The sequence below is a fragment of the Pteropus alecto genome, unplaced genomic scaffold, assembly GCF_000325575.1.
Source record: "Pteropus alecto unplaced genomic scaffold, ASM32557v1 scaffold38, whole genome shotgun sequence".
In the NCBI taxonomy this organism is placed as follows: Eukaryota; Metazoa; Chordata; class Mammalia; order Chiroptera; family Pteropodidae; genus Pteropus; species Pteropus alecto.
The window spans coordinates 2,719,705-2,741,667 of record NW_006442512.1 but is presented as its reverse complement, the minus strand read 5'-3'; the positions used below and the strand labels follow the sequence as shown (position 1 = coordinate 2,741,667).

General features: G+C 35.0%; 1 protein-coding gene and 1 pseudogene across 1 annotated transcript in view; one reads left to right on the top strand and one right to left on the bottom strand.

Moving 5' to 3' along the window:
- Positions 1–21,963, top strand: part of REC114 (REC114 meiotic recombination protein) — a 102,477-nt gene that overhangs the window by 14,173 nt on the left and 66,341 nt on the right. The window contains 1 exon segment of the mRNA XM_006922645.2: positions 17,553–17,642. Coding sequence (XP_006922707.1) covers positions 17,553–17,642 — 90 coding nt within the window.
- Positions 6,772–7,317, bottom strand: LOC102889106 (annotated as a pseudogene).

Here is a 21,963-nt window from a genome sequence, read left to right as displayed (position 1 = left end):
CTCCGTGTCTTGTGAGGTCAATTTCATAAAACCCTCTTTAAGTCCAAGATCCATGAGTTTAGTCCCTATGTTCTCTTCTTTGCTTTTTATTGTTTCAGGCCTTATTTTCAGGTCCTTAATTAATTTTGAGTTAATTTTGGTGTGTGGTGATAGCAGTCTAGTTTCATTCTTTGCAGGTGGCTTTCCAGTTTTCTCAGCACCATTTATTAAAGAGGCTTTCTTTTCTCCACTGTGTTTTTGGCTTTTTTGTCAAAATTATTTGCCCATTGAAACATGGGTTTATTTCTGGACCTTCGATTCCGTTGCACTGGTCTGTGTCTGTTTTTCTGTCAATACCATGCCGTTATGAGTATTGTTGCATTATAGTATAATTTGAAATTGTGCAGAGTGATGCCCCCAGCCTCATTCTTTTTCTCCGAATGGCTTTAACAATTCAGGGTCTTTTGTGCTTCCATACAAATCTGATGGGGTTTTTTTTGTTCTGTTTCTTTAAGAAAAGCCAATAGGATTTTGATGGGGATTGCATTAAATCTGTATAATGCTTTAGGTAATGAGGTCATTTTAACTATGTTGATTCTTCCAATCCAAGAACACGGAATATCTTTTTCATTTCTTTGTATCTTTTTTGGTTTATTTTAATTAGGTCTTATAGTTTTCATTCTATAGTTCCTTCACGTTTCGTTAAATTTATTTCTAGGTGTTTTATTCTTTTTGTTGCAGTTGCAAAAGGAATTATTTTTTCCACTTCTTTTTCTGACAATTTATTATTAGAGTATAGGGATGCTATGGATTTTTGAAGATTGGTTTTGTATGCAGAAACTACATTGTATTTGCTTATTGTTTCTAGTAGTATTCTTGTGAAGTCTTTAAGGTTTTCTATATACAGAATCATGTCCTCTGCAAATAATGACAGTTTGATTTCTTCATTTCTTATTTGGATGCCTTTTATATCTTTCTCTTGTCTGATTGCACTCACTAGGACGTCCAATGTTATATTAGTAGTGATAGTGGACAGCCTTTTCCAATGTTGTATTAGTAGTGATAGTGCACAGCTATCACTTGTTCCTGATCTTAGAGGGAAGATTTTTAGCTTCTCACCATTAAATATAATGTTGGCTGAGGGTTTGTCATATACGGCCTTTATTATGTTAAGGTACTTTCCTTCTGTAATGATTTTGTTAAGTGTTTTGATTATAAATGGATGCTGTATCTTGTCAAAGGCCTTTTCTGCATCTATTGGTATGATCATGTGATTCTTATTTTTTAATTTATTTATGTGATGCATTACATTAATTGATTTGTGTATGTTGAACCATCCCTGTGCCCCTAGGATGAAGACCACTTGATCGTGGTGTATAATCTTTTTAATATGTTGCTGTACTAGGTTTGCTAGCATCTTATTTGGGACTTTTGCATCTTGTTCATGAGAGATATTGGTCTGTAGTTTTTTGTGCTTTTTTTTTTTTTTTTGAGTTATCTTTACCAGGTTTTGGTATCAGGGTAATATTGGCCTCATAAAATGAGTTAGGAAGTATTGCCTCCTCTTCGATTTTTTGGAAGATTTTGAGGAGAATAGATATTAAATCTTCCTAGAATGTTTGGTAGCGTTCACTGGTGAAGCCATCTGGTAGGTTTTTTATGGTTATTTCAATTTTCATACTGCTGATTGGTCTATTTAGATTTTCTGGTTCTTGATTCAGTCTAGGAAGGTTGGATCTTTCTAAGTACTTGTCCATGTCTTCTAGGTTATTAAATTATGTGTTACATACTTTTTCATAGTATTTTTGTATGATCCTTTGTATTTCTGTGGTGTCTGTCATAATTTCTCCTCTTTCATTCCTGATTTTGTTTATTTGTGTCCTTTCTCTTTTTTCTTGAGTGAGTCTAGCCAGGAATTTGTCAATTTTATTAACCTTCTCAAAGAATCAGCTCTTTGTTGCATCTATTATTTTTTTTGCTTTGTTTTCAATTTCATTTAATTTTGCTCTAATTTTTATTATTTCTTTGCTTCTGCTGATTTTAGGCTTCATTTTTTTCTTCCTTTTCTATTTTTTTAAGATGAAACATTAGGTTTTTTATTTGGGTTCATTCTTGCTTTTTGAGATAGGCCTATAATGATATGAACTTTCCTCTATGACTGCTTTTGTCATGTCCCAAAAGTTTTGATATATTGTCTTATCATTATCATTCATTTCTATGTATCTCTTGATCTCTCTTTTTATTTCATCTCTGACACAGTTATTCTTCAGTAGCATGTTGTTTAATCTCTATGTATTTGTGGTTCTTCCTGATTTCTTTTTGCAGTTGATCTCTAGTTTCAAAGAATTATGATCAGAGAATATGGTTGGTATGATTTCAATCCTCTTATATTTGTTGAGACTGTCTCTGTGTCTCAGTATGTGGTCGATTCTTGAGAATGTTCCATGTGCACTAGAGAAGAATGTATAAGCAGCTGTTTTTAGATGGAAACTCTGTGAATGTCAATTATGTCCAGTTGGTCTAATGTGTCATTTAAGGTTGTTATTTCTTTATTGATTTCATGTTTGGATGATCTGTCCATAGCCGATAGGTGGGTATTTAGGTACCCTACAGCAGTAGTTGTTTTGGTCTGTTTCTCCCTTTAGTTCTGTTAGTAATTGCTTTATATATTTCAGGGCACCCTGATTGGGAGCATAGATATTAATAAGTGTTATGTCTTCTTGGTGCATGATTTCCTTTATCATTATGAAGTGTTCCTCAGTATTCTTCTTTACCTTTATTTATTTCGAAGTCTCTTTCGTCCAACATCAGTACAGTACCTCTACTCCTGCTTTTCTCTGAATGCCATTTGCTTGAAATATCATTTTCCACCCTTTCACTTTGTGTCTATATTTGTCTTTGGAACTGAGATGTGTCTCCTGAAGGCAGCATATGGTTGGGTTTTGTTTTCTGATCCATTCTGCAACTTTTTATTGGTGAATTCAGTCCATTTACATTTAGGGTGATTATTGAAATAGAAGGTTTTCCTCTAACTATTTTATTTATTTTTTTGGTTGGGTTCTGTGGGTTTTCCTTTTGTTGTTTTTTTTTTTTTGGTTGTGTTCTGTGGGTTTTCCTTCTGATCCTTCTTGTTTTATGCTATATACCTCAGTTCTGAATCTTTAGCGTGTAGTTACTATTATGAATATATAGAGGACAGTTATTTATATTTGTCCATTTTCTTCTGTGCGTGCCTTATCTCCATTTCCCTTTGCGAATTTGGATCCTTGATTCCTCCCCTTTTCAGTCATTGTTGTTTAATTTGTCCCCATGTACGGTGAATGTTCATTTCTATCTTGCTATAGCAAATCTCTTCTTATCGTTTAAGCTTATAATGCCTTGTTCTTAGTAAGGATTGCACTCCTCTGCTTCTATTTGCCTACTAGTTGCCCTACTTCTAATTATGGTTTTTTTTTGTTTTTTGTTTTTTTGTCATTTTGTTTCAAGCGAGCTGATCCTTTTCAGTATTTCCTGTAATGCAGGCCTCGTAGTGGAGAATTCTCTTAATTTTTGTATGTCTGGAAAGGTCTTTATTTCTCCTTCATATCTAGAGGAGAGCTTTGCTGGATACATTATTCTTGGCTGGTAGTTCTTTTCATTTAGTAGTTTGAATATTTGATTCCACTCCTTTCATGCTTGTAAGATTTGTGCTAAGAAGTCCAGTGATAATCTCATGAGTTTTCTTTTATGGTTACCATCTTCTTTTCCCTGGCTGTTCTGAGAATTCTTTCTTTGTCATGGATTTTTGATAATTTTAATACATTGTGTCCTGGAGAAGATCTTTTTGGGTTGAGGGCATTGGGTTTTCTGTTGACTTCTTCAATTCTAAGCTCCATCTCATTCCTTAGATTTGGGGAGTTCTCATCAACTATTTGTCTGAAAATACTTTCTAATCCCTACTCCTTTTCCTCCCTTTCGAGAATGTCCATTATTCTTACGTTTCCTCTCCTGATGGTATCAGGTAGTTTTTGTATTTCTCTTTCATTATTTTTCATCCTTCAGTTTCTTCTTCCTTCTGATTTACTTATAGATTTCTGTCTTTGATATCACTGATCCTTTCCTCCATTTGGTCAACTCTATTTCTCAAGCTTGCTATTTTATTTTTCATCTCTTCCAGTGTGTTCTTCATCTCCAGAAGTTCTATTTTGTTCTTTTCGAGGGTTTCAAGCTCCTTGCTAAAGAACTCATTCTGCTCATCTAGTTGTTTTTCGGTTTCTGAAATTGCTGATATTAATTGTTTTGGATCTTACTGAGTTTTTTCAGAAGTACCATCTTGAATTCTCTGTCATTTAAGTTGCATATTTCTATGTCTGTAAGCTTATTTTCTGGAGATTTTTCTCTTTCTTTCTGAGATGCCTTGTCACCTTGTTTGTGGTATTTAATGGACTATTTCTCTGGTTGGACATTAATGGAAATGTATTCTGCTTTTTTTTTTTTTTTCCCCAGAAAGAAGATTTATTATATAAAGGTCTCTCTAACCTGTTGTAAAGAAGGCATTTTTCTTTTGGCTTCCAGTAGGTGGCGTCTAAGTCTCTTGGATCCCTGCTTCATATAAAGTCTCAATAATGCCTTTTTTTCTTATAGATATTTAATCATGCTCACTACCCTCAGTCTCAGTCCCTGTCAGTGTTAGCGACAGTTTCTGTAGCATTTGCTCAGATTCCCCTGGGGCTGTGCATTGTTCAGTCTCGGAGGATATGGGAGGATGGGACCTCTGGCTTGGGGGATTAGAGGCTGTGGCTCAGCCTCACATTTTGCAGCCATGGCTGGTAATAATCAACTGTTGTTTCTCTGCCATCCCTGTTTCTCTGCCATCCCCACGTCTCTGCTTTCTGCCCTGTTGCCTAGGCACTGCCACGGGCTGCATGGTGCTCATAGCTCTCCCAGGCAGGGCTGTTCAGGGAACTTGCAGCACCTTCTCCCCTTCCCCTCCTCCTACAGGGAGCTCCGGCAAGAGGCAGCTTCTTTGTTTCTCCCAGTCTATCACCCAGCTCCTGGGGTTCTGACCTGTGGTAGCTCTTATTCACAGATCCCATGCTCAGAAGTGCTGGTGTGCAGTTTGGGTGTTTTTTGTTGTGTTTTAGATGTTTAGCTTATTGTTGTTTCAAGGGGAGAGATCTGGGTATGTCCCTCACTCCACCATGTATCTGATGTCACTCTCCCCAGTACCATTTATTGAAGAGATGGTCTTTTCTCCATTGAGTATTCTTAGCTCCTTTGTGAAATATTAGTTAACTGTACATGCATGGTTTTATTTCTGGGTTCTCTATTCTGTTCCATTGGTCTACATGTCTGTTTTTATACATATTGTTTTGATGACCTAAATCTTAAGCCACACTTAGTTAGCAACTGGAAAGAAGATATGAACATGATTTATGTTCTCTCTGACACCTTAAAATTAATATCTTTTTCTGTGATGACTTGGTCATTAGAGATAACATTTTTCTTTGAGCTTTTCATATTGTGCTAATGTGGACATTCCAATTAAAAGCTATATTGAGTCATTAAAAATATTCCCAAGAGCCAGAAATAAGTAATTTTTTCTTAGTTCCTGTATTATGGTAGGCATTATGATATTGAAATTTCTCTGTAAAGTTAGGAAATTACAAATAATAATCTTGTTCTTTGTAGGAAGCTGAATGCTTTCCTTAACCTTGCTCTACCTAGCCAACAAAGAACATGGATGCATCTTGTAGAACTTTTATTATAAAGAAATTCAAGCATAATTAAAAGTAGACATAATAGTATAGTAAGCCCTCATGTACGTATTACTAGCTTCAACAATTATCAACTCATGGCTAGTTTGGTTTCATTTATATCCTATCCATGTCCATCATGTTATTTTGAAGCAAATTTCAGACATTCTACCATTTCATCAATTATTTTAATTGTCTCTAAAAGATAAGAACTTTTAGAAAATAATTACAATAACATTTTACCTGAAAAAATAACAATTCCTTACTATTATCAAATAGTGCTCAGATTTCTAAGTCTTATAAGTGCCATAACACTTATTATTTTTTATTTATCCATTCATTTATTGTTCATTTATTTATTTAGGATATTTCTGTTTTATTGGATTAAAAATCCCAAACAAAATCAGTAGGAGCTAGGCGGGGAGTTGGTGAAAGAAATACAGAAAAAGGCTAGGCAAAACCTAGAGATGACAAAGGGAGAAGCAGGGAGAGAAAGGGGAACACTGAGAGCCCCACATCAGGGCTGGAAAGAGGTTTCTAAGGATTAGACACTCATTTGATGACAATTTTCTGGTGCAAGGCTCCTGGCCCAGAGCCAGGGAGGGGCTGATGAGGTGGTGGGCCAGGGCCCAGGGCCCAGGTGGTTGTCAGCAGTCATAGGCAGTGATGTACTTTTTATAGGCCTCACAGAGTAGTGGCATACGGTATGTCTGTCACAGGGCCCCGGTATAGGTCGGGGTGATGGGTCATTGGGCATATGTCCCAAACAGGGACCTTTGGGGGCTTCCCTTGGGGAAATCATTCCTTTAATGTTGCATCATCACTGAAAATGATTAAAGTACAGTGAACAGCAAGCAGGAGGATTGACAGGTCCAGTCCCGGCACTGGGAGCCGATGCAGAAACTATGGGAGCAGGCTTGAGCCCTTCCACATCAACGTTCTCTTCTTTAGGGCCTGGCTCTCCAACCAGTGGCACTGTCACTGAGTGGTAGGTAATTATGGGCCCAAAGCACTTCTACTTCTTGTAAACCCGCTTTCTGTTGGCCTTGAGCCGCTCCTAAGTCTCCAGAGAACGTAAGTTGAATTCTTCTGTGATCTTGGCCTCCCTGAGCAGCTCCTGTGGGCTCCCTTTTACTGCTGTGACTGGCCCTACCTCTCCTGTACCTGAAGGAATGTTTGTCATGTGTGTTCTGCTGTAGATTGACACATGGACTTTCGACTGTCAGCCATCATCCTGTAGTTCTAGCAGTAGCAGTGCCTACTCTTCTCAGGCCTTCTGAGAGCTACCAGCTGGGGTGCTCAACCTCTTGAGAGGCTCCTTACAGGCTTTGATGACTATTCGGTGCTTCTTTCTTGGCTCTTCTGCTTCTCCATCACTGAATGGTTTATCCCCTTCATCCATGTTAAAGTAAGAGTCCACCTCCTCCTCTGTGTCTGACTGGTTCCTTTGATACTTTTTATGTCCTGATTCCTCTGTGAAACCTCCATAAGTTGTCTGGTAGAACTCTTCTTCCTCCTCTACCTCCAGAAGCCCAGAAAGCAGGTTCCCCATGGTCTTCCAAAGGTCCTGGCCCCCAGCCAAACTGAGACTGCACGCTTCCATCTGCCCCTCATCCAGCGCAGTACCATAACTCTTTTAAATAGGACCATACATTGTAATTGATTGGTATATCTTTTAATCTTTAGGTTTTCCTCCATATGTTTCCCTGACCTAACTCTTTCACTTCCTTGAAATTTATTTGTTGAAGTAACAGAGTCCAATGGTTTCTGACAGTATGGATTTTGCTGACTCCATCCCTATAGTGCCTTTAATGTGATCTTTTGTCTTCTGTATTTCTTGTTAATTGATAGTTGAATCTAGAGCCTCGATCGAGTTCAGGTTGGATTTTTTTGGCAACGCCACTTAATAGACGTTTTGGTTTCTTCCCTTTGGAAGTATGTAATGCCTGTTTCTTTGTGATGTTGCAGCTATTGATGCACAATGTCTAGAGCCATTAGCTAATTAGGAGCTGCAAAATGTTGATATCCTAATTTTATCATTTTTCTTCAATTATTGACTGGAATATAAAAATATTTTATATTCTTTATAGAAGAAGTAAAGAAAAACCTCATATTTACTAGTTTACTTAGTGGTCAGTTTGTATAGGAGAGATAGGACAAATGCTTGATACTTTTACTTTATTTACCACTTTTTTAAAAAATGAGTTAGTTCTCTAGAATCCTCTAGTATTGGACAGAGCCTTTTAAAAAGACTAGAAGCTTTTAAGACCTTCCTCTATACTTCTAATTTAGAAACTTTATCAGGATGTGTCTAGTTGTTGATTCCGCCGCACCCCCCATCAGTAGCTGGAGCTTGAACCTTTTCTGTCTTCTGTCTCATGTCTTTTTTGCAGTTGTAGGACAGTTCTTCTATTATTTGTTTAATCATTGCCTTTCCTCAGTCTGTTTCCCACCTCCAGTTTAGCTTCTATCATTAATTTGATCTCATGGATTGGAATCTTTGCTTCATATTATCTTGCACGTATGATTTGTAGTTTTGCTCTGTGTTTCTGAATATTTCTCCTGCCTGATCTTTCAGAGCATTAATTTGGCCTCACAAGTATCCATCTAATTCTTTAATTAAGCTATTGAAGTTTTATATTTATAAAGCATATTTTTAGCTCCAGGACTTTTCTTATGTATTTTTAATAATAATAATAATAATTTTTTTTTTTTTTTTTTGGTTTAAGCTATTGATCTCCAATAGTTCTGTTCCATTAGGAGCTACCTGTTCTGGGTTTTCTCTTTCTTTTTCTTTGCTTTTAGCCTGTTTGGTGTGTAGTTATTTTTCTTTGTCTAACTTATACCTCTTTTTACCCTTGGGGCGCAAGTACACAGTGGATATATACCTTAAGTGACAGAAGGTGCATGAGCCCCAGCCTTCTGGGCCTTCTGTAGAGGAGTAGGAAGGACTCATATAAGTAAATTGTCTAGCTCCATTGTAACCTCTTGGAGGCTGGGAGACCAGTAGGGATTTCAGATGACACAGGCTGATACTGCTCTTCTTGGGGGTCCACCAAATTCTATGGGCTAGGCTCTCTCCCAAGAACTGGGGCATTTCTAATTTTGCCCTAGGGCTCCTTGCTCAGGCTTGGGCCTCCTTTCTCCTACAGGGGAAAATATCCAGCTCTTTTTATCTGCATCCTGAGACCTCAACCCTTCTGGCCCACTTGGTTGCTGATTTTAGTAACTGCTCAAGGAAAGGTAATTGGTATTTGGATTGAATTTGGGAAGCAAGACTACAGAGATACAATCAAATTACCATTTTTTTCTGAACCCTTTGGAAGTCTTATATTAAACATTTTCAAACTGTATGAGCATACTAATAAGACCTTTTAGATGAAGCATTGCAACAAATATCTGAAAAAATAATAAGTATGGTATTCCTGGATATCTTGTTAATCATCTCACACCTTCAGGGCTTTGCTCAAGCCTCACCTCAGCAATGCCTACCCTGACTATCCTATTTATATGGGCCTCCTTTCTCCTTTCATGCCTTGTCTTTATACTCCCATTCCCCTTATCCTGCTTTTTATCCCTAGCTTCTTTCTTACATACTTGGTAATTTACTTATTATGTTCAGCAGTGTGTCTAGAACATGACAGCGGGAATGGATATTTTTTAACTACTTTTTTAACCTTTCTCCCCTAAATGATGAAATTATTTTCATGAAAATTTCATAAGTGAAATTATTCACTTATGCAGACAGTGAAAATTATTTCATTGAGCTTCATTATTATAATCATGGCAGTAAAATAAATAGGAAAAAATATAAACATTATAGTATAAGGCAGGAAAAAAGCACAGCTATTTAGCCAATTGTGTTTATATCTAGTTAACTGAACTTTGATTCTTTAGTTACAGGCTGATATTTTATATAACTAATTACCCGTTAACTAATAAGTGATTAAAAAACTGAAAATCTCCAAAGATAAAGCAGTTTAGGCAACTAGCGATAAAATTGCTGATGTATTTTATTCTCTTTTTTTTGTTTTTTAGTTTGGAAATATTTAACAATTTAAAAAGAATAAATTTCAATGTTAAAGGTATTATTCAAATATAGTAAAATATTTTGAGTGTCAACTAAAATTTACACATACCAAACAAAAATGTGCCATCTTGGTGCTTGCACTCTGTTTAAAAATTTTAAACAAATGTAGATACCAAAGCTCCCATAAAATGACGGCATTGGAGTAACTTAAGTTCTGTTTCTTCATCTTCAAAATCTCTGTGCTGTCATGATTTATTTTGGATCAATGTTTTAAATGCAGAAGAAGTAGTACCACAGGGTTGAAGTGCACTGCATACTAAGAAAGGATTAGAGATGAGAACTCTGCATTAAGCAATCTTGTAGTATATCAAAGCATCGTGATCTACTCTTGAAACCAGTGCATGTGGTAGTCTGCATGTATGCAGGCCAGCTTTATAACTGGGCATTTGTCAAATGAATGTCTATGTGAAAAACAATTTATTAATGAATAAATAATAAATCTGAAAATTTGCAGCTTACATGTATTATTTTAACTCAGCAATAACTGTAGCAATTGTTTAGAACTTAGCTTAGACCACAAAAGATTTTTTTCAGAGAGGAGTATTTTATTAGCGACATTGATTAGAATTGTTGGCATATGGTGGTAATAAAAAGCTGTTTTTTAGTCAATTTGACTATTGTCTATAATTTTTCTCTTATAGTTGACATACAATATTATATTAGTTTTAAGTATACAACATACTGACTCAACTCTATTCCTTACAATGTGATACTAAATCTATCACCATACAAAATTACTACGATAATATTGACTATTTTCCCTATGCTATACATTACATCCCTGTAACTTATTTTATTTTATTTTTTATAATTAGAGGTTTGTATCTTTTATTTCTCTTTACCTTTTTCACCTATCCCCCTACCTCCCTCCCCTCTGGCAAGCATCAGTTTGTTCTCTCTGTCTATGAGTCTGTTTCTGTTGTTTTATTTGTTTGGGTTTTTTGTTTTTTGTGTTTAGATTCCACAGAAAAGTGAAATCATGTGGTATTTGTCTTCGAATGAATATTTCACTTAGTATAATATCCTCTCGGTCCATCCATGTTGTCACAAGTAGTAAGATTTCATTCTTTCTTATGACGGAGATATTTCATTGTGTATATGTACCATATCTTTATTCATTCCTTTATCGGTGGAAACTTAGATTGCTTCCATGTCTTGGTTATTGTGAAAAATGCTGCAGTGAACATAGAGGTGCATATATCTTTTCTAATTAGTATTGTCGTTTTCTTTGGATAAATACCGAGAACTAGAATCACTGGGTCATGTGGTAGTTTTATTTTTAATTTTTTGAGGAAACTTCACACTATTTTCCATAATGGCAGTACCAATTTACAATCCTACCAACAGTGCACGAGGAATCTTTTTTCTGCGTCCTTACCAATACTTGTCAATTGTTGATTTATTGGTGATAGCCATTCTGACAGGTGTGAGGTGATTTTAATTTGTATTTTCCTGATGATTAGTGATGTTGAGCATTTTTTTATGTGTCTCATGTGTCTCATGGCCACCTGTATGTCTTCTTTGGAAAAATGTCTATTCAGGTCCTCTGCCCATATTTTAATTGGATTTTTTTATGTTGAATTGTATGAGTTTCTTATATATTTTGGATTATTAAACCCTTCTTGGATATATCATTTGAAAATATCTTCTCGCATTCAGTAGTTTGTCTATAAATTCTTGGCAAAGCATTCCTTTATTGCTGCACCAGAGTCGACGACTCTCACCATCCCACTACTTATATTTATTGTTAATTGTTGTTTGTGCCATTGTCCTGCATCCCATTTCACATTAGCTCCATGAGGGGAGCTAATGTTTTGTTCAACTATGTATCCCATCTAGAAAAATACTTGGCGTCTAGTCGGTTAAGTGCTCAGTAGATATTTGTTGAATGAACAAATGAATAAATGAAGCTCAAGGTCAGGGACATTCCTTTTTATTTATGAGAGATCAGTATATAGGTACTTTGTTAATGTTAACTGACTTAATTACTTTGTATATGGTCTCTTTTCTTTGCATTTCCACATGAATTTTAGAATCATCTTACTAATTTCTACAAAAGAATTTAGTATTTGATTATTACTGCCGTAACAAATTGCCACAAACTTAGTGGCTTAAAATAACCCAAACTGATTAGTTTACAGTTCCGGAGGTCAAAATTCTGAAGTAGACCTTATGGGGCTAAAATCAAGGTGTCAGCAGGGCTGCACTCCTTTTGGAGGCTCTAGGGAAGAATCTGTTTCTTTGCCTGTTCCAGCCCTAGAGGCTGCCTGAAATCCTTGCCTTGTACCACCCTTCCATCTTCAAAGCCAGCAGTCACATTTCCTTTTCTCACTCTGGCTCTTCTGCCTCATTTTTTTATGAGGATACTTGTGATTTCATTGAGCCCACCTGGATAATCCAGGGTATGCTCCCCATCTCATGATCCTTAACTTAATGACATCTCCAAAGTCACCTTTGCCATGTAAGATAGCATATTCACAGGTTCCAGGGATTAGAACATGGGCATCTTTGGGGGATCATTATTCTGCCTACTTTAGCATCTTAACAATATTAAATCTTCCTATCCATGCACAAAGTATATCTCTCCATATATTTATGTGCACTTAAATTTCTGTCAGTTTTCAGTGTGCAGATCTTTAACTTCTTTTGTCATATTTATCCCTAAGAATTTCATGTTTTTTGATGCTTTTGTAAATTTTGATATTTTTAAAATTTCAAATTCTAGTTCTTTACTAGTTTGTGTAAATTTAGTTTTCATTTCTTGATCTTGTATCCTGTAACCTTTCCAAAATCCATTCATTAATTCTAGGGAAATCAGTTGGATTTCCTACATAAATAATCATGTCATATGTGAATTAAGACAATTTTACTTCTTTCTTTCCAATCTGATTACAATGGTTAGAACCTCTAGTACAATGTTGAATAGAACTAATTAGAACGGACATCCTTGTCTTGTTCCTTATGTTAGAGAGAAAGCTTTTAGTCTTTCACTGATAAGTATGATGTTAACTGTAGGTTTTTCACAGATGCTCTTCATCAGCTTGAAGAAGCATCTTTTGTTCCTCATTTGCTGAGTTTTTAAATTAGGAATGGATGTTGCATTTTGTCAAATGCTTTTTCTATATTCTCTTATCTATTGAGATAATCATGTGGTTTTCCTTTTTTAGTTTATTAAATGGTGAATAACATTGAGTTCAAAATACTAATTTCTCTTTTAATTTCTTATTTACCCATGTGTTATTAAGAAGTGTATTAGTCTCAAAATATTGAGGGATTTTTTCAGAGAACTTACTGTTATTGATTTCTAATTTAATTTGTGCTCAAAGAATGTACTTTTAAATTGACTAAGCCTTGTTTTGTTGCCCAGAATTTGGTCTGTCATGGTAAATGCTGTGGGTACACTTGAGAAGAATGTGTGTTTTGCTGGTATGGGGGAGAGTAGTCTATAACATGTCAGTCAGGTCATATTGGTTGACAACATTATTCAAGTCTACTGTACTTGCTGGCTTTCTATGTACTTGTTCTGTCAATTATTGAGAGAGGAGTATTGAAATCTCTGACTATAATTGTAGATTTGTCTATTTCTCCTTACAGTTCTATCAGTTATTGCTTCATATATTTTTAAGCTCTGTTATTGGGGACATAAATGTTTAAGATTATGTCTCTTAATTGATCTCTTTATTATTATTAAATGACCTTCTTTATGCCTTTTGATATTCTTGTCAAATATTAATATAGCTACTCCAGCTTCCTTTTGACCAATGTTAGCATATGTTTTCCAAACCCTTTTGTTTTTAACTTGTTCATGTTTTTATATTTAAAGTGTGTTTCTTGTAGGCAGCATATAGTTTTGTCTTGTTTTTATCCCAGTGTCAGATTGCCTTTCATTGGGGTGTTTAAGCCATTTACATTTAAGGTGATCATTGATAGGGTTGAGTGTAAGTCTATAATCTTGTTTTTGGTTCTGTATTTGTCCTATCTGTTCTTTGTTCCATTTTTATTCTTATTCTGCCTTTTTTTTTTGAGGGGGGGGGAGGACTGAGCATTGTTTATAATCCCATTTATCAATTATCTTTTAAAGAAGATAGGCAGACAGATAACAAGTAAATATAAAGCAACAAAAGTAAGAACTATAGAGAAAAACAAAGCTGGAGAAAGGAATAATAGAATCGGTCTGCTTTGAGTAATGGGGGAGTTGGAGGCATTTTTCAGTAGGATGGTCAGGAAAGGTGTTACCTGAAAAGATGACATTTAAGAAAAGACCTGAAGCATAGAGGTATCATTTCATAAACTATATAAATGTCTAATCAATGTACTGTATACTTGAAACTAATAATAAAAAAAATTAAAAAAGAAAAAGAAAAAATCTGAAGAAGATGGAGCAAGTCATGTGGATATAGAAGAGAATTTCAGATAGAATAGCAATTGTAAAAGCCCAGAGGTTTATAATCATGAATGGGCCTAGTGAGTTCAGGAAGCAGCAAGGAAGTCAGTGTGGTTGGAGCAGAAAGGCAATGAAAGGCTAGATTGTGGAGCATTTTGCACGAGTCTCTGAATGAGATGGAAAGCTGCTGCAGGGCTGTGAGCTGGAAATGATATGATCTGACTTAAGTTTTGAAAGGATCACTCTGGCTACTGGATTGAAAATAAACTGTTAGAGAAGAGGAGGAAGAACAGAACTAGGAAAAACACTTAGGAGGTTATTATAATAATCTAACTAGAGATGGTGATAACTCAGACCAGACCTGTGAGAAGTGGTTAGGTTCTGAATATTTTGAAGGTAGACATGAAGGATTGGCTGATAGATTGCATATGGGTATGAGAAAAGGAGAGGATTCAAAAATGTTTCCGTACTTTTGACCAAAGGAAAAATAAGCATTGAATTATATCCTGAGATGGGTAAACTGTGGGAGTCAAATGCCAATAACAGCCTGTCACATAGTGGGTGCTTTGTGTTGGGAAAGGCAGTTGTGCGTGCAGTTTTTTGATCGCCTCTTGGCCTTGGGCCTGGAATACTTTCTTACCAAGTGATAGAGTCTTCACAACCTGTGCTCCTTTGTTCTGCTTAACCATCATATAACACCTGACCAACCCCACTGCTGTAGTTGTTGTCTGAGGGAAGGGGACAGGATCTTTCTACTGTAGCACAAGAGGGATGAGTACAGGCCAGCTGCCCTGCATGGCTGCTGAGAGGGACCTTCTGACCCCAGGGGAACCACCCCACTAATCATGCTGATCTTGATTAGTTTCTTCTCTGTGTGAGTAAAGTGCTCTTCCATCCAGTGCTTGACTGTGTTGTATTTTCCCTGGTGACTCCAGTACCAAGATGAAGTGGGAAAAGCGTTTGGACTTCTATTCCTGGTGATAGGCAACAGAATTCACTTGCCAGACACTTTGTAAATGATGAATGAATGGATGAATGAATGATAAGGTTTGTACTTCCAAGTTAGGGGCTGTTAATTTTGAGATGACTATTAGATCTTTAAGTGGAGATGGTGAGTGGCCAATTAGATGTAACAGTTTGGAAGGCAGGGGAGAGGTCTACTGGGACTCTGTTGGAAGTCATTAGTTACAGCTTGAAAAATGCAGTGTTTCTGCCTGCAAGAGACACATATAAGAATGTTCATAACAGCATTGTTTGTGTTAGACCTAAACTGGAAAATGGTATTCTATAGTTATGAAAATGAACTCACTCACTCACTTACAACAGCATCGATGAAACTAGATATAAAAGAATTCTTTCCATTTGATTCCATTCATATAAATAAAACTAAACAGTGGTGTTAGAAGTCACGATGGGAGGTTATCTTGGAAGGATTGGGAGCACGTAAGTATTGGGAGACAGCACTAGGGGACTTTTTGGAAAGCTGGTAATGTTTTGCTTCCTCACCTGGGTGGTGATTATATATTTGCTTTATCATCATTCATTGAGCTGTACATTTAAGTGTTGGATACTTTTCAGGATACACGTTACAATTCAAAAAAGAAAAAGTTAAACTATCATGTTAACATATTGCCTCCCAAAGAAATCGTTGATCAGACTCTAATTCTTAGCTCTCTATACTTGTGGTTTTAATTGGGCATGAAACGTACAAGATAATGCATTTAAACTATGGTGGGGATTGTGTCATACAAATAACTGAGTTCCTAATACTGGGAAAGAGGCAGAATAACAACCACAGCAGGAAATAGTGCAGGGCTTAGCATACCAACCCCTTGACATCTAAAATATTATATGATCTTTAAGTATGGAATTTAAAGTGAACTAGAGAAAACTCAGTAGGAAATCTTGAGTTTATGACATTAAAGCTACGAACCTCACATACGAAACTATAAGATACAACATTATTTCTCAGTAGGATGCAGTAACCTTATAAAATATACTTGAGTAAGGTGTGTGTTATTTTGAGCATTAAGGTGAGTCTATAATTTCTTATTTATACAGGATGTTTGTTAACGATATTAAAGCCACCTATGCAGTGTAACCTCTTAAGACCCAAACTTAAGACCCCCTCTCATGTACCTATCAGTCATGTCTACCCTGACATTTTGATTTCATTGCCTCAACTCCCCCACTACAACTATAAACCAAATCTAACGAGATAAAATATAATGGGGATAAATGTAAGATCTCACATTTAAGTTCAGATGAAGAAAGTGAAAGTATGATTTACCAACATAGGTAATGAAGTTTCAGGAGGTTCGATTGATCTGAGATCACTCTTGAATGGCACTACCACTCAAAAGGTTAATGTCATTATAGGCTATAAGTAATAGGAGATAATTAGACCACACCAAGAGTATTATGGTCAATTTGGGGCACCATATTTTAAGAGTAACGTTGACAAATTAAAGCTCATCCAAAGGAAAGTACCAGGTTTTGAGGGGTTATGAAATATGATTATGTGGCTGAAGAAACTGGGACTCTGAAGTCTCACAGCACCCTGGTAAGGCATTATTCCCATTTTGCAGAAAGGAAATTGAGGCTGAGATGGTTAATGATTTATTAAAAGGTAACTGAAAAGTGGTTGGTTCAAGCCCATCTCTTGATTCTCAATCTAGTATTCTTTCTGTTTCAAAATATTGGTTTTAGTTACATTTTTAAAAAGCCTGACTGTTAGCCCTTATATGAGGATAAACTGCCGTTTACAACAACATGGATGGACCTTGAGATAACCATGCTAAGCGAAAAAAGTCAGAAGTTGAAAACCATATGATTTCACTTATATGTTGAATATAAAACTGAAAGCAACAAACGAACAAGACAGAGAGAGACTCATGGACACGGACAACAGTTTAGTGGTTACCAGAGAGAAAGTGGGAAGAGAGGGAGGTAGATAAGGGTAAAGGGGGTCAAATATATGGTGATGGAAGGAAATTTATTTTGGGTGGTGAACATACAATGCAATACACATATTATATATATATAATATATTATTGAATTATTTACTTGAAACCTATATGATTTTATTAACCAATGTCACCTTGATATTTTGAAACCTATATGATTTTATTAACCAATGTCATCTCGATATATTTAATTTAAAATTAGAAATATGAAAAATTCAGAAATATGAAAAAACCAAACTTGAAACTGTAAGGGAATGATTACAGATTGAATGAGAAGAAAGGGGACATTCAGGGTAGGAAGATCAATGTGAGAAGATAATTTGGTTATCAGTATTATAAGTTTATTAGTATTACAGAAATGTATTGTCTTATACATATTTCTCTCTCTCTTTCTCAAGGTTTTTGACTCCAATGAAGAATCTGGACATCTTGTTCTCACCATAGTTATATCAGGTCATTTCTTTATTTCGCAAGGACAGACACTACTGGTAGGTTTTATGCAATAGTTTAATATGCAAATATATTTCTTTATCTTCGTAGCTTTACATTAATTTTTGGATCTTCAAACTTCTTCATTCTCAATGAAATCCAAACAAGCATTTATTCAATGTTCTATAACAGAGGGAAATAAAAATACATACTGAATATTGCTTGTCCTAAAGGGGTTTAGGGTTTTGTTGGGAGTCAAAATTGATCAAAGGATTATTAACCAGTATTATAAAGGATTCTTAGTTGGGGAGATTGGGTTGAAAATAGGTTAGGTTTATAGAGAAATGTGTGGAGGATTTTCCAGACAGGGTAAAGAGCATTTATAGAAGGATAGATTTGAAGAAATAGCTAAAAGAAAACTTGAAGCATGCTATTATTGGTATAGCCCTCTATAGAACTCGAATTTTATAAAGATGCATTTATTCTTTATTCTAAATACACACACATACTGTAGGAAATTTTTGGAATGAAGAAATATATAAAGGAGAAAATAATTTTGCTTGAAAGTTTGTTTGAATTTGTATTTAGAAACAAAATGAATGAGGAAACAAGACAGTTATTAACTTCCAGTCAAAGAAATTATAGAAGAAAGTTATTACAACATTTAGCTGTGAATAATATCTATGTAGACATAAATTTCTACAAATATTTGCTGAATATCTACATAGGCATAAGTTATTAATTTAACAAATATTTACTAAGCAATTACTATATGCTAGGCATTGTTCTACAAGCTAGGGATATAGTAGTGAACAGCAAAGACAAAAATCCCTGTCATTGTGTAGTATCATCATATATCATTGTAGTAGGGAGAAACAGCAATAAGCAAATAGGTCAGTCAAATGTATTTAAAAGACATGATTTTTTAAATGAATTCTTTGCGTATTCTATTATAAAATGATGGCAGCACCCCCCAGTTGTACACTGTGACCACTCATCTCTTCGCTTAAGTGAAATATAGCCTTATCCTTGAATGTGAGGTGACCTGCAAAGTCATCTTTGTGTTCCTTGTGGCTTTTAAAACTGAAGCACTAGTTATACTGTTTTGCTTTATCTGCCATCATTAGAGCTTTTATCAGTTGCAAGACATAACATTTCTTCTTCAGCTTTGAATGAATACTATTACAGATGGTGGACTGAAAGATGTCTAGCACACAGCTAGATCTCCCTGTCAATATTGCAGGTCTTCGCCAAATGGTGACATTAATGCAGTTTGGCTTCCTCAGACAACAGGGGTCCACCCTGTGCTTTGTCTCTGCTCCATGTTTGCACCAGTGGTGAATGTTGTTACAAAATGATAGAGCTTTCTTTGTATAAATTCATGGAATGATTTTTGCACTGGAGCTATAAAACTAAGTTTATCAAATTACAAGACACCCATTGCTGAGAAATATAAGGATAACTCTACAATTTGGAGCAGGTTGCATATACATATAACTTAGACATTCAGTAAATCTCTTTAAACTCTTTTTAAATATTTACATAAAATAACATTCACTAATTTTAAGTGTTCAATTTGATGTGTTCAATTTGATGTGTATAGTTTTATAACCTCCACCACAATCATGATATGAACATTTCAGTTAACCCAAAAAGTTTCCTTGTGCCCCTTTGCAGTCAGTCCCCTCTACCCTGGAACCTAGCAAAAGCACTTACCTTCCCTGTCATCATAGTTTTGCCTTTTCTAGAATTTCATATATATGAAACCATATAGTATGCAGTCTTCTGTGTCTGGCTTCTTCCACTTAGTGTAATGCTTGTGAGATTCATCTAAATTTTTAATTCTGTTTCATTACTGAATAGTATTCCATTATATAGAGAAACCTAATTTGCTTATCCATTCAACTTTTGATTGACATTTGGGTTGTTTACACTTTTGGCTATCATGAATGTTGTTGGTGTAAACATTTGTATATAAGCCTTTGTGTGAACATATCTTTTCATATTTTTTGGTAAATTCCCAAGAGAGGAGCTATTGCTGAGTCATATGGTACATCTGTGTTTAACTTTATAAGAAACTGCAAAACTGTTTTCCAAAGTTGCATTCCCACAAACAATGATGAGGGTTCCAGTTGTTCCACATCCTCACCAACACTTGGTATTGTCAGTCTTTTTTAAGTTTAACTGTTTTAGTGGTTGTGTAGTAGTATCTCATGATGGTTTTAATTTGCGTTCTCTTAATGACTAAGGATATTGAACATCTTTTTGTGTATTTATTTGCCATTTGTAAAATATCTTATTGGTATAGTATCTGTTCATATCTTTTAACAATTTTTTATTGAGTTGTTTGTCTTTTTACATTTGAATTATGAGCATTCTTATTCTGATGACAGCTCTTCTGTAGATATTTTTTTCCACTCTGTGGCTTGCCTTTTCATTTCTTAATAGTGTTTTTTGAAGAGTAGAATCCTAATATTTTAATGAAGTCCAATTTTTTTCTTATGGTTCATGCTTTTTATATGCTATTGAAGGAATTTTTGTCTACTCTAAGATTGTAATGATATTTTTCTGTTTTCTTCTAGAATTTTTATAGTCTTAGCTCTTGTATTTAGGCTTATGGTCCATTATGAATTTTTAGTATTATTTAATAATATTAATATTTATTATTATTATTTTGTATAGCATCCCTTCTCCTCAGTTAAAGCAATGTCGTATTGAAATGTGGAGTATAATCATGGATCTCAGGAATCTACTTCTGGAACCACTGAGTTAATTTTTAGTATATGGTTAGAGTTAAGGGTCTGGGTTAATTTTTTTTTTGCATGTAGATAACAATTGTTCCAGCACCATTTATTGAAAAGCTAGCTTTTCCTCATTGAATTACCTTGGCATCTTTGTTGAAAATCAGTTTGCTATGTATGTTGTGGGTCTATTTCTGGACCCCCTTTTCTGTTCTTTTGACCTATATGTCTACCCTTAGTCCAGTAACACATTGTCTTGATTACTTTAGCTTTGTTGTAATTTTTGAAATTGGTAGCATAATTCCATCAACTGTTATTTTTCAAAGTTGTTGTGACTATTCTAGGTCATTTGCGTTTCCATATAAATTTTAGAATTTATATAGCTTTCCTACCAAAAAAAAAAAAAGCCCACTGCAGTTTTGATTGGGATTGCTTTGAATCTATAAATCATTTTGGGGAGAATTAACATTGAGTCTTCTCATTCATGAACATGTTATAACTCTGCATTTATTTACATCTTTTATTTATTCCATTTATTTATATACTTTCAGCTGTGTTTTATAATTCTCACAATAGGCCTTGCAAATATTTAGCTAAATTTACCCACAAATACTTAAAGAGTTTTTATGTTACTGTAAAGAGAGCTTTATAAAACATCTAATAGTTTGTTGCTTGTGTGTAGAAACACAATTGATTTTTTTTCATGTTGACCTTGTATCCTATGATATTGCTAAACTCGTTTATTAGTTCTACAGCTTTTTTGGTGAGTTTTTTAGGATTTTCTACGTAGATGATAATGTTGTTTGAAATTAGATACTTTTGGATTCTTACTTTCCAATCTGTACACACCCCTATAATTTCCCCCAGAATATAGTGGCTAGGACATCTTTTACAATGTTGAATAGAAATGGTGAGAGTTGACATCTTTGCCTTTTTCCTGATCTTAGGGGAAAAGCATTCAGTCTTTTCACCAGTATGTATAATGTTAGCTGTAGGGTTTTATAGATGCCCTTTATCAGATTGAGAAAATTCTCTTGTTATAGTTTGCTGAGAGTTTTCAATCATGAATAGGTGTTGAATTTTGTTGAATGTTTTTTCTGAATCTGTTGAGATGGTTTTTCTTTTTATAGTTATGTGGATATAATACATTTTTAAAATATTCATTTCTTACTGAATCAACCTTTATTGTAGAAGTGTTTGATTTTTAAAATTATATACATTGTGCATGATAAAAATAAGAATGAATATTTTAAAAAACATTTTGCCCCCTAAATTAAAGAAAAAATTTGTCAGTTCATACAATTTATTCATAGTACTTTTTGGGTTTCACAGGAATCAACATGCAGAAAAACAAACACATTTGGATTATAATACATTTCAATTGCACCCTCTTCCCTCATACTGAGTTGTGATATATTTTTAGAATTTTTCCCATAAAAGTTAGGGACAGGACAGCCATGGAAAGCTTTAACCACTTCTGTTTTAGTATGAGAATCAACTTGTTGGCATGGATTTAAATGTGCTATATTTGTAGTATCACATTTTTGTGGAAGCTACAAAACAAAAACAAAAACAAGATTATTTCTTTCAGGGAAACTGATGGCTAGGGCCCAGTAACAGCTCCCTCTGTGACATGTTT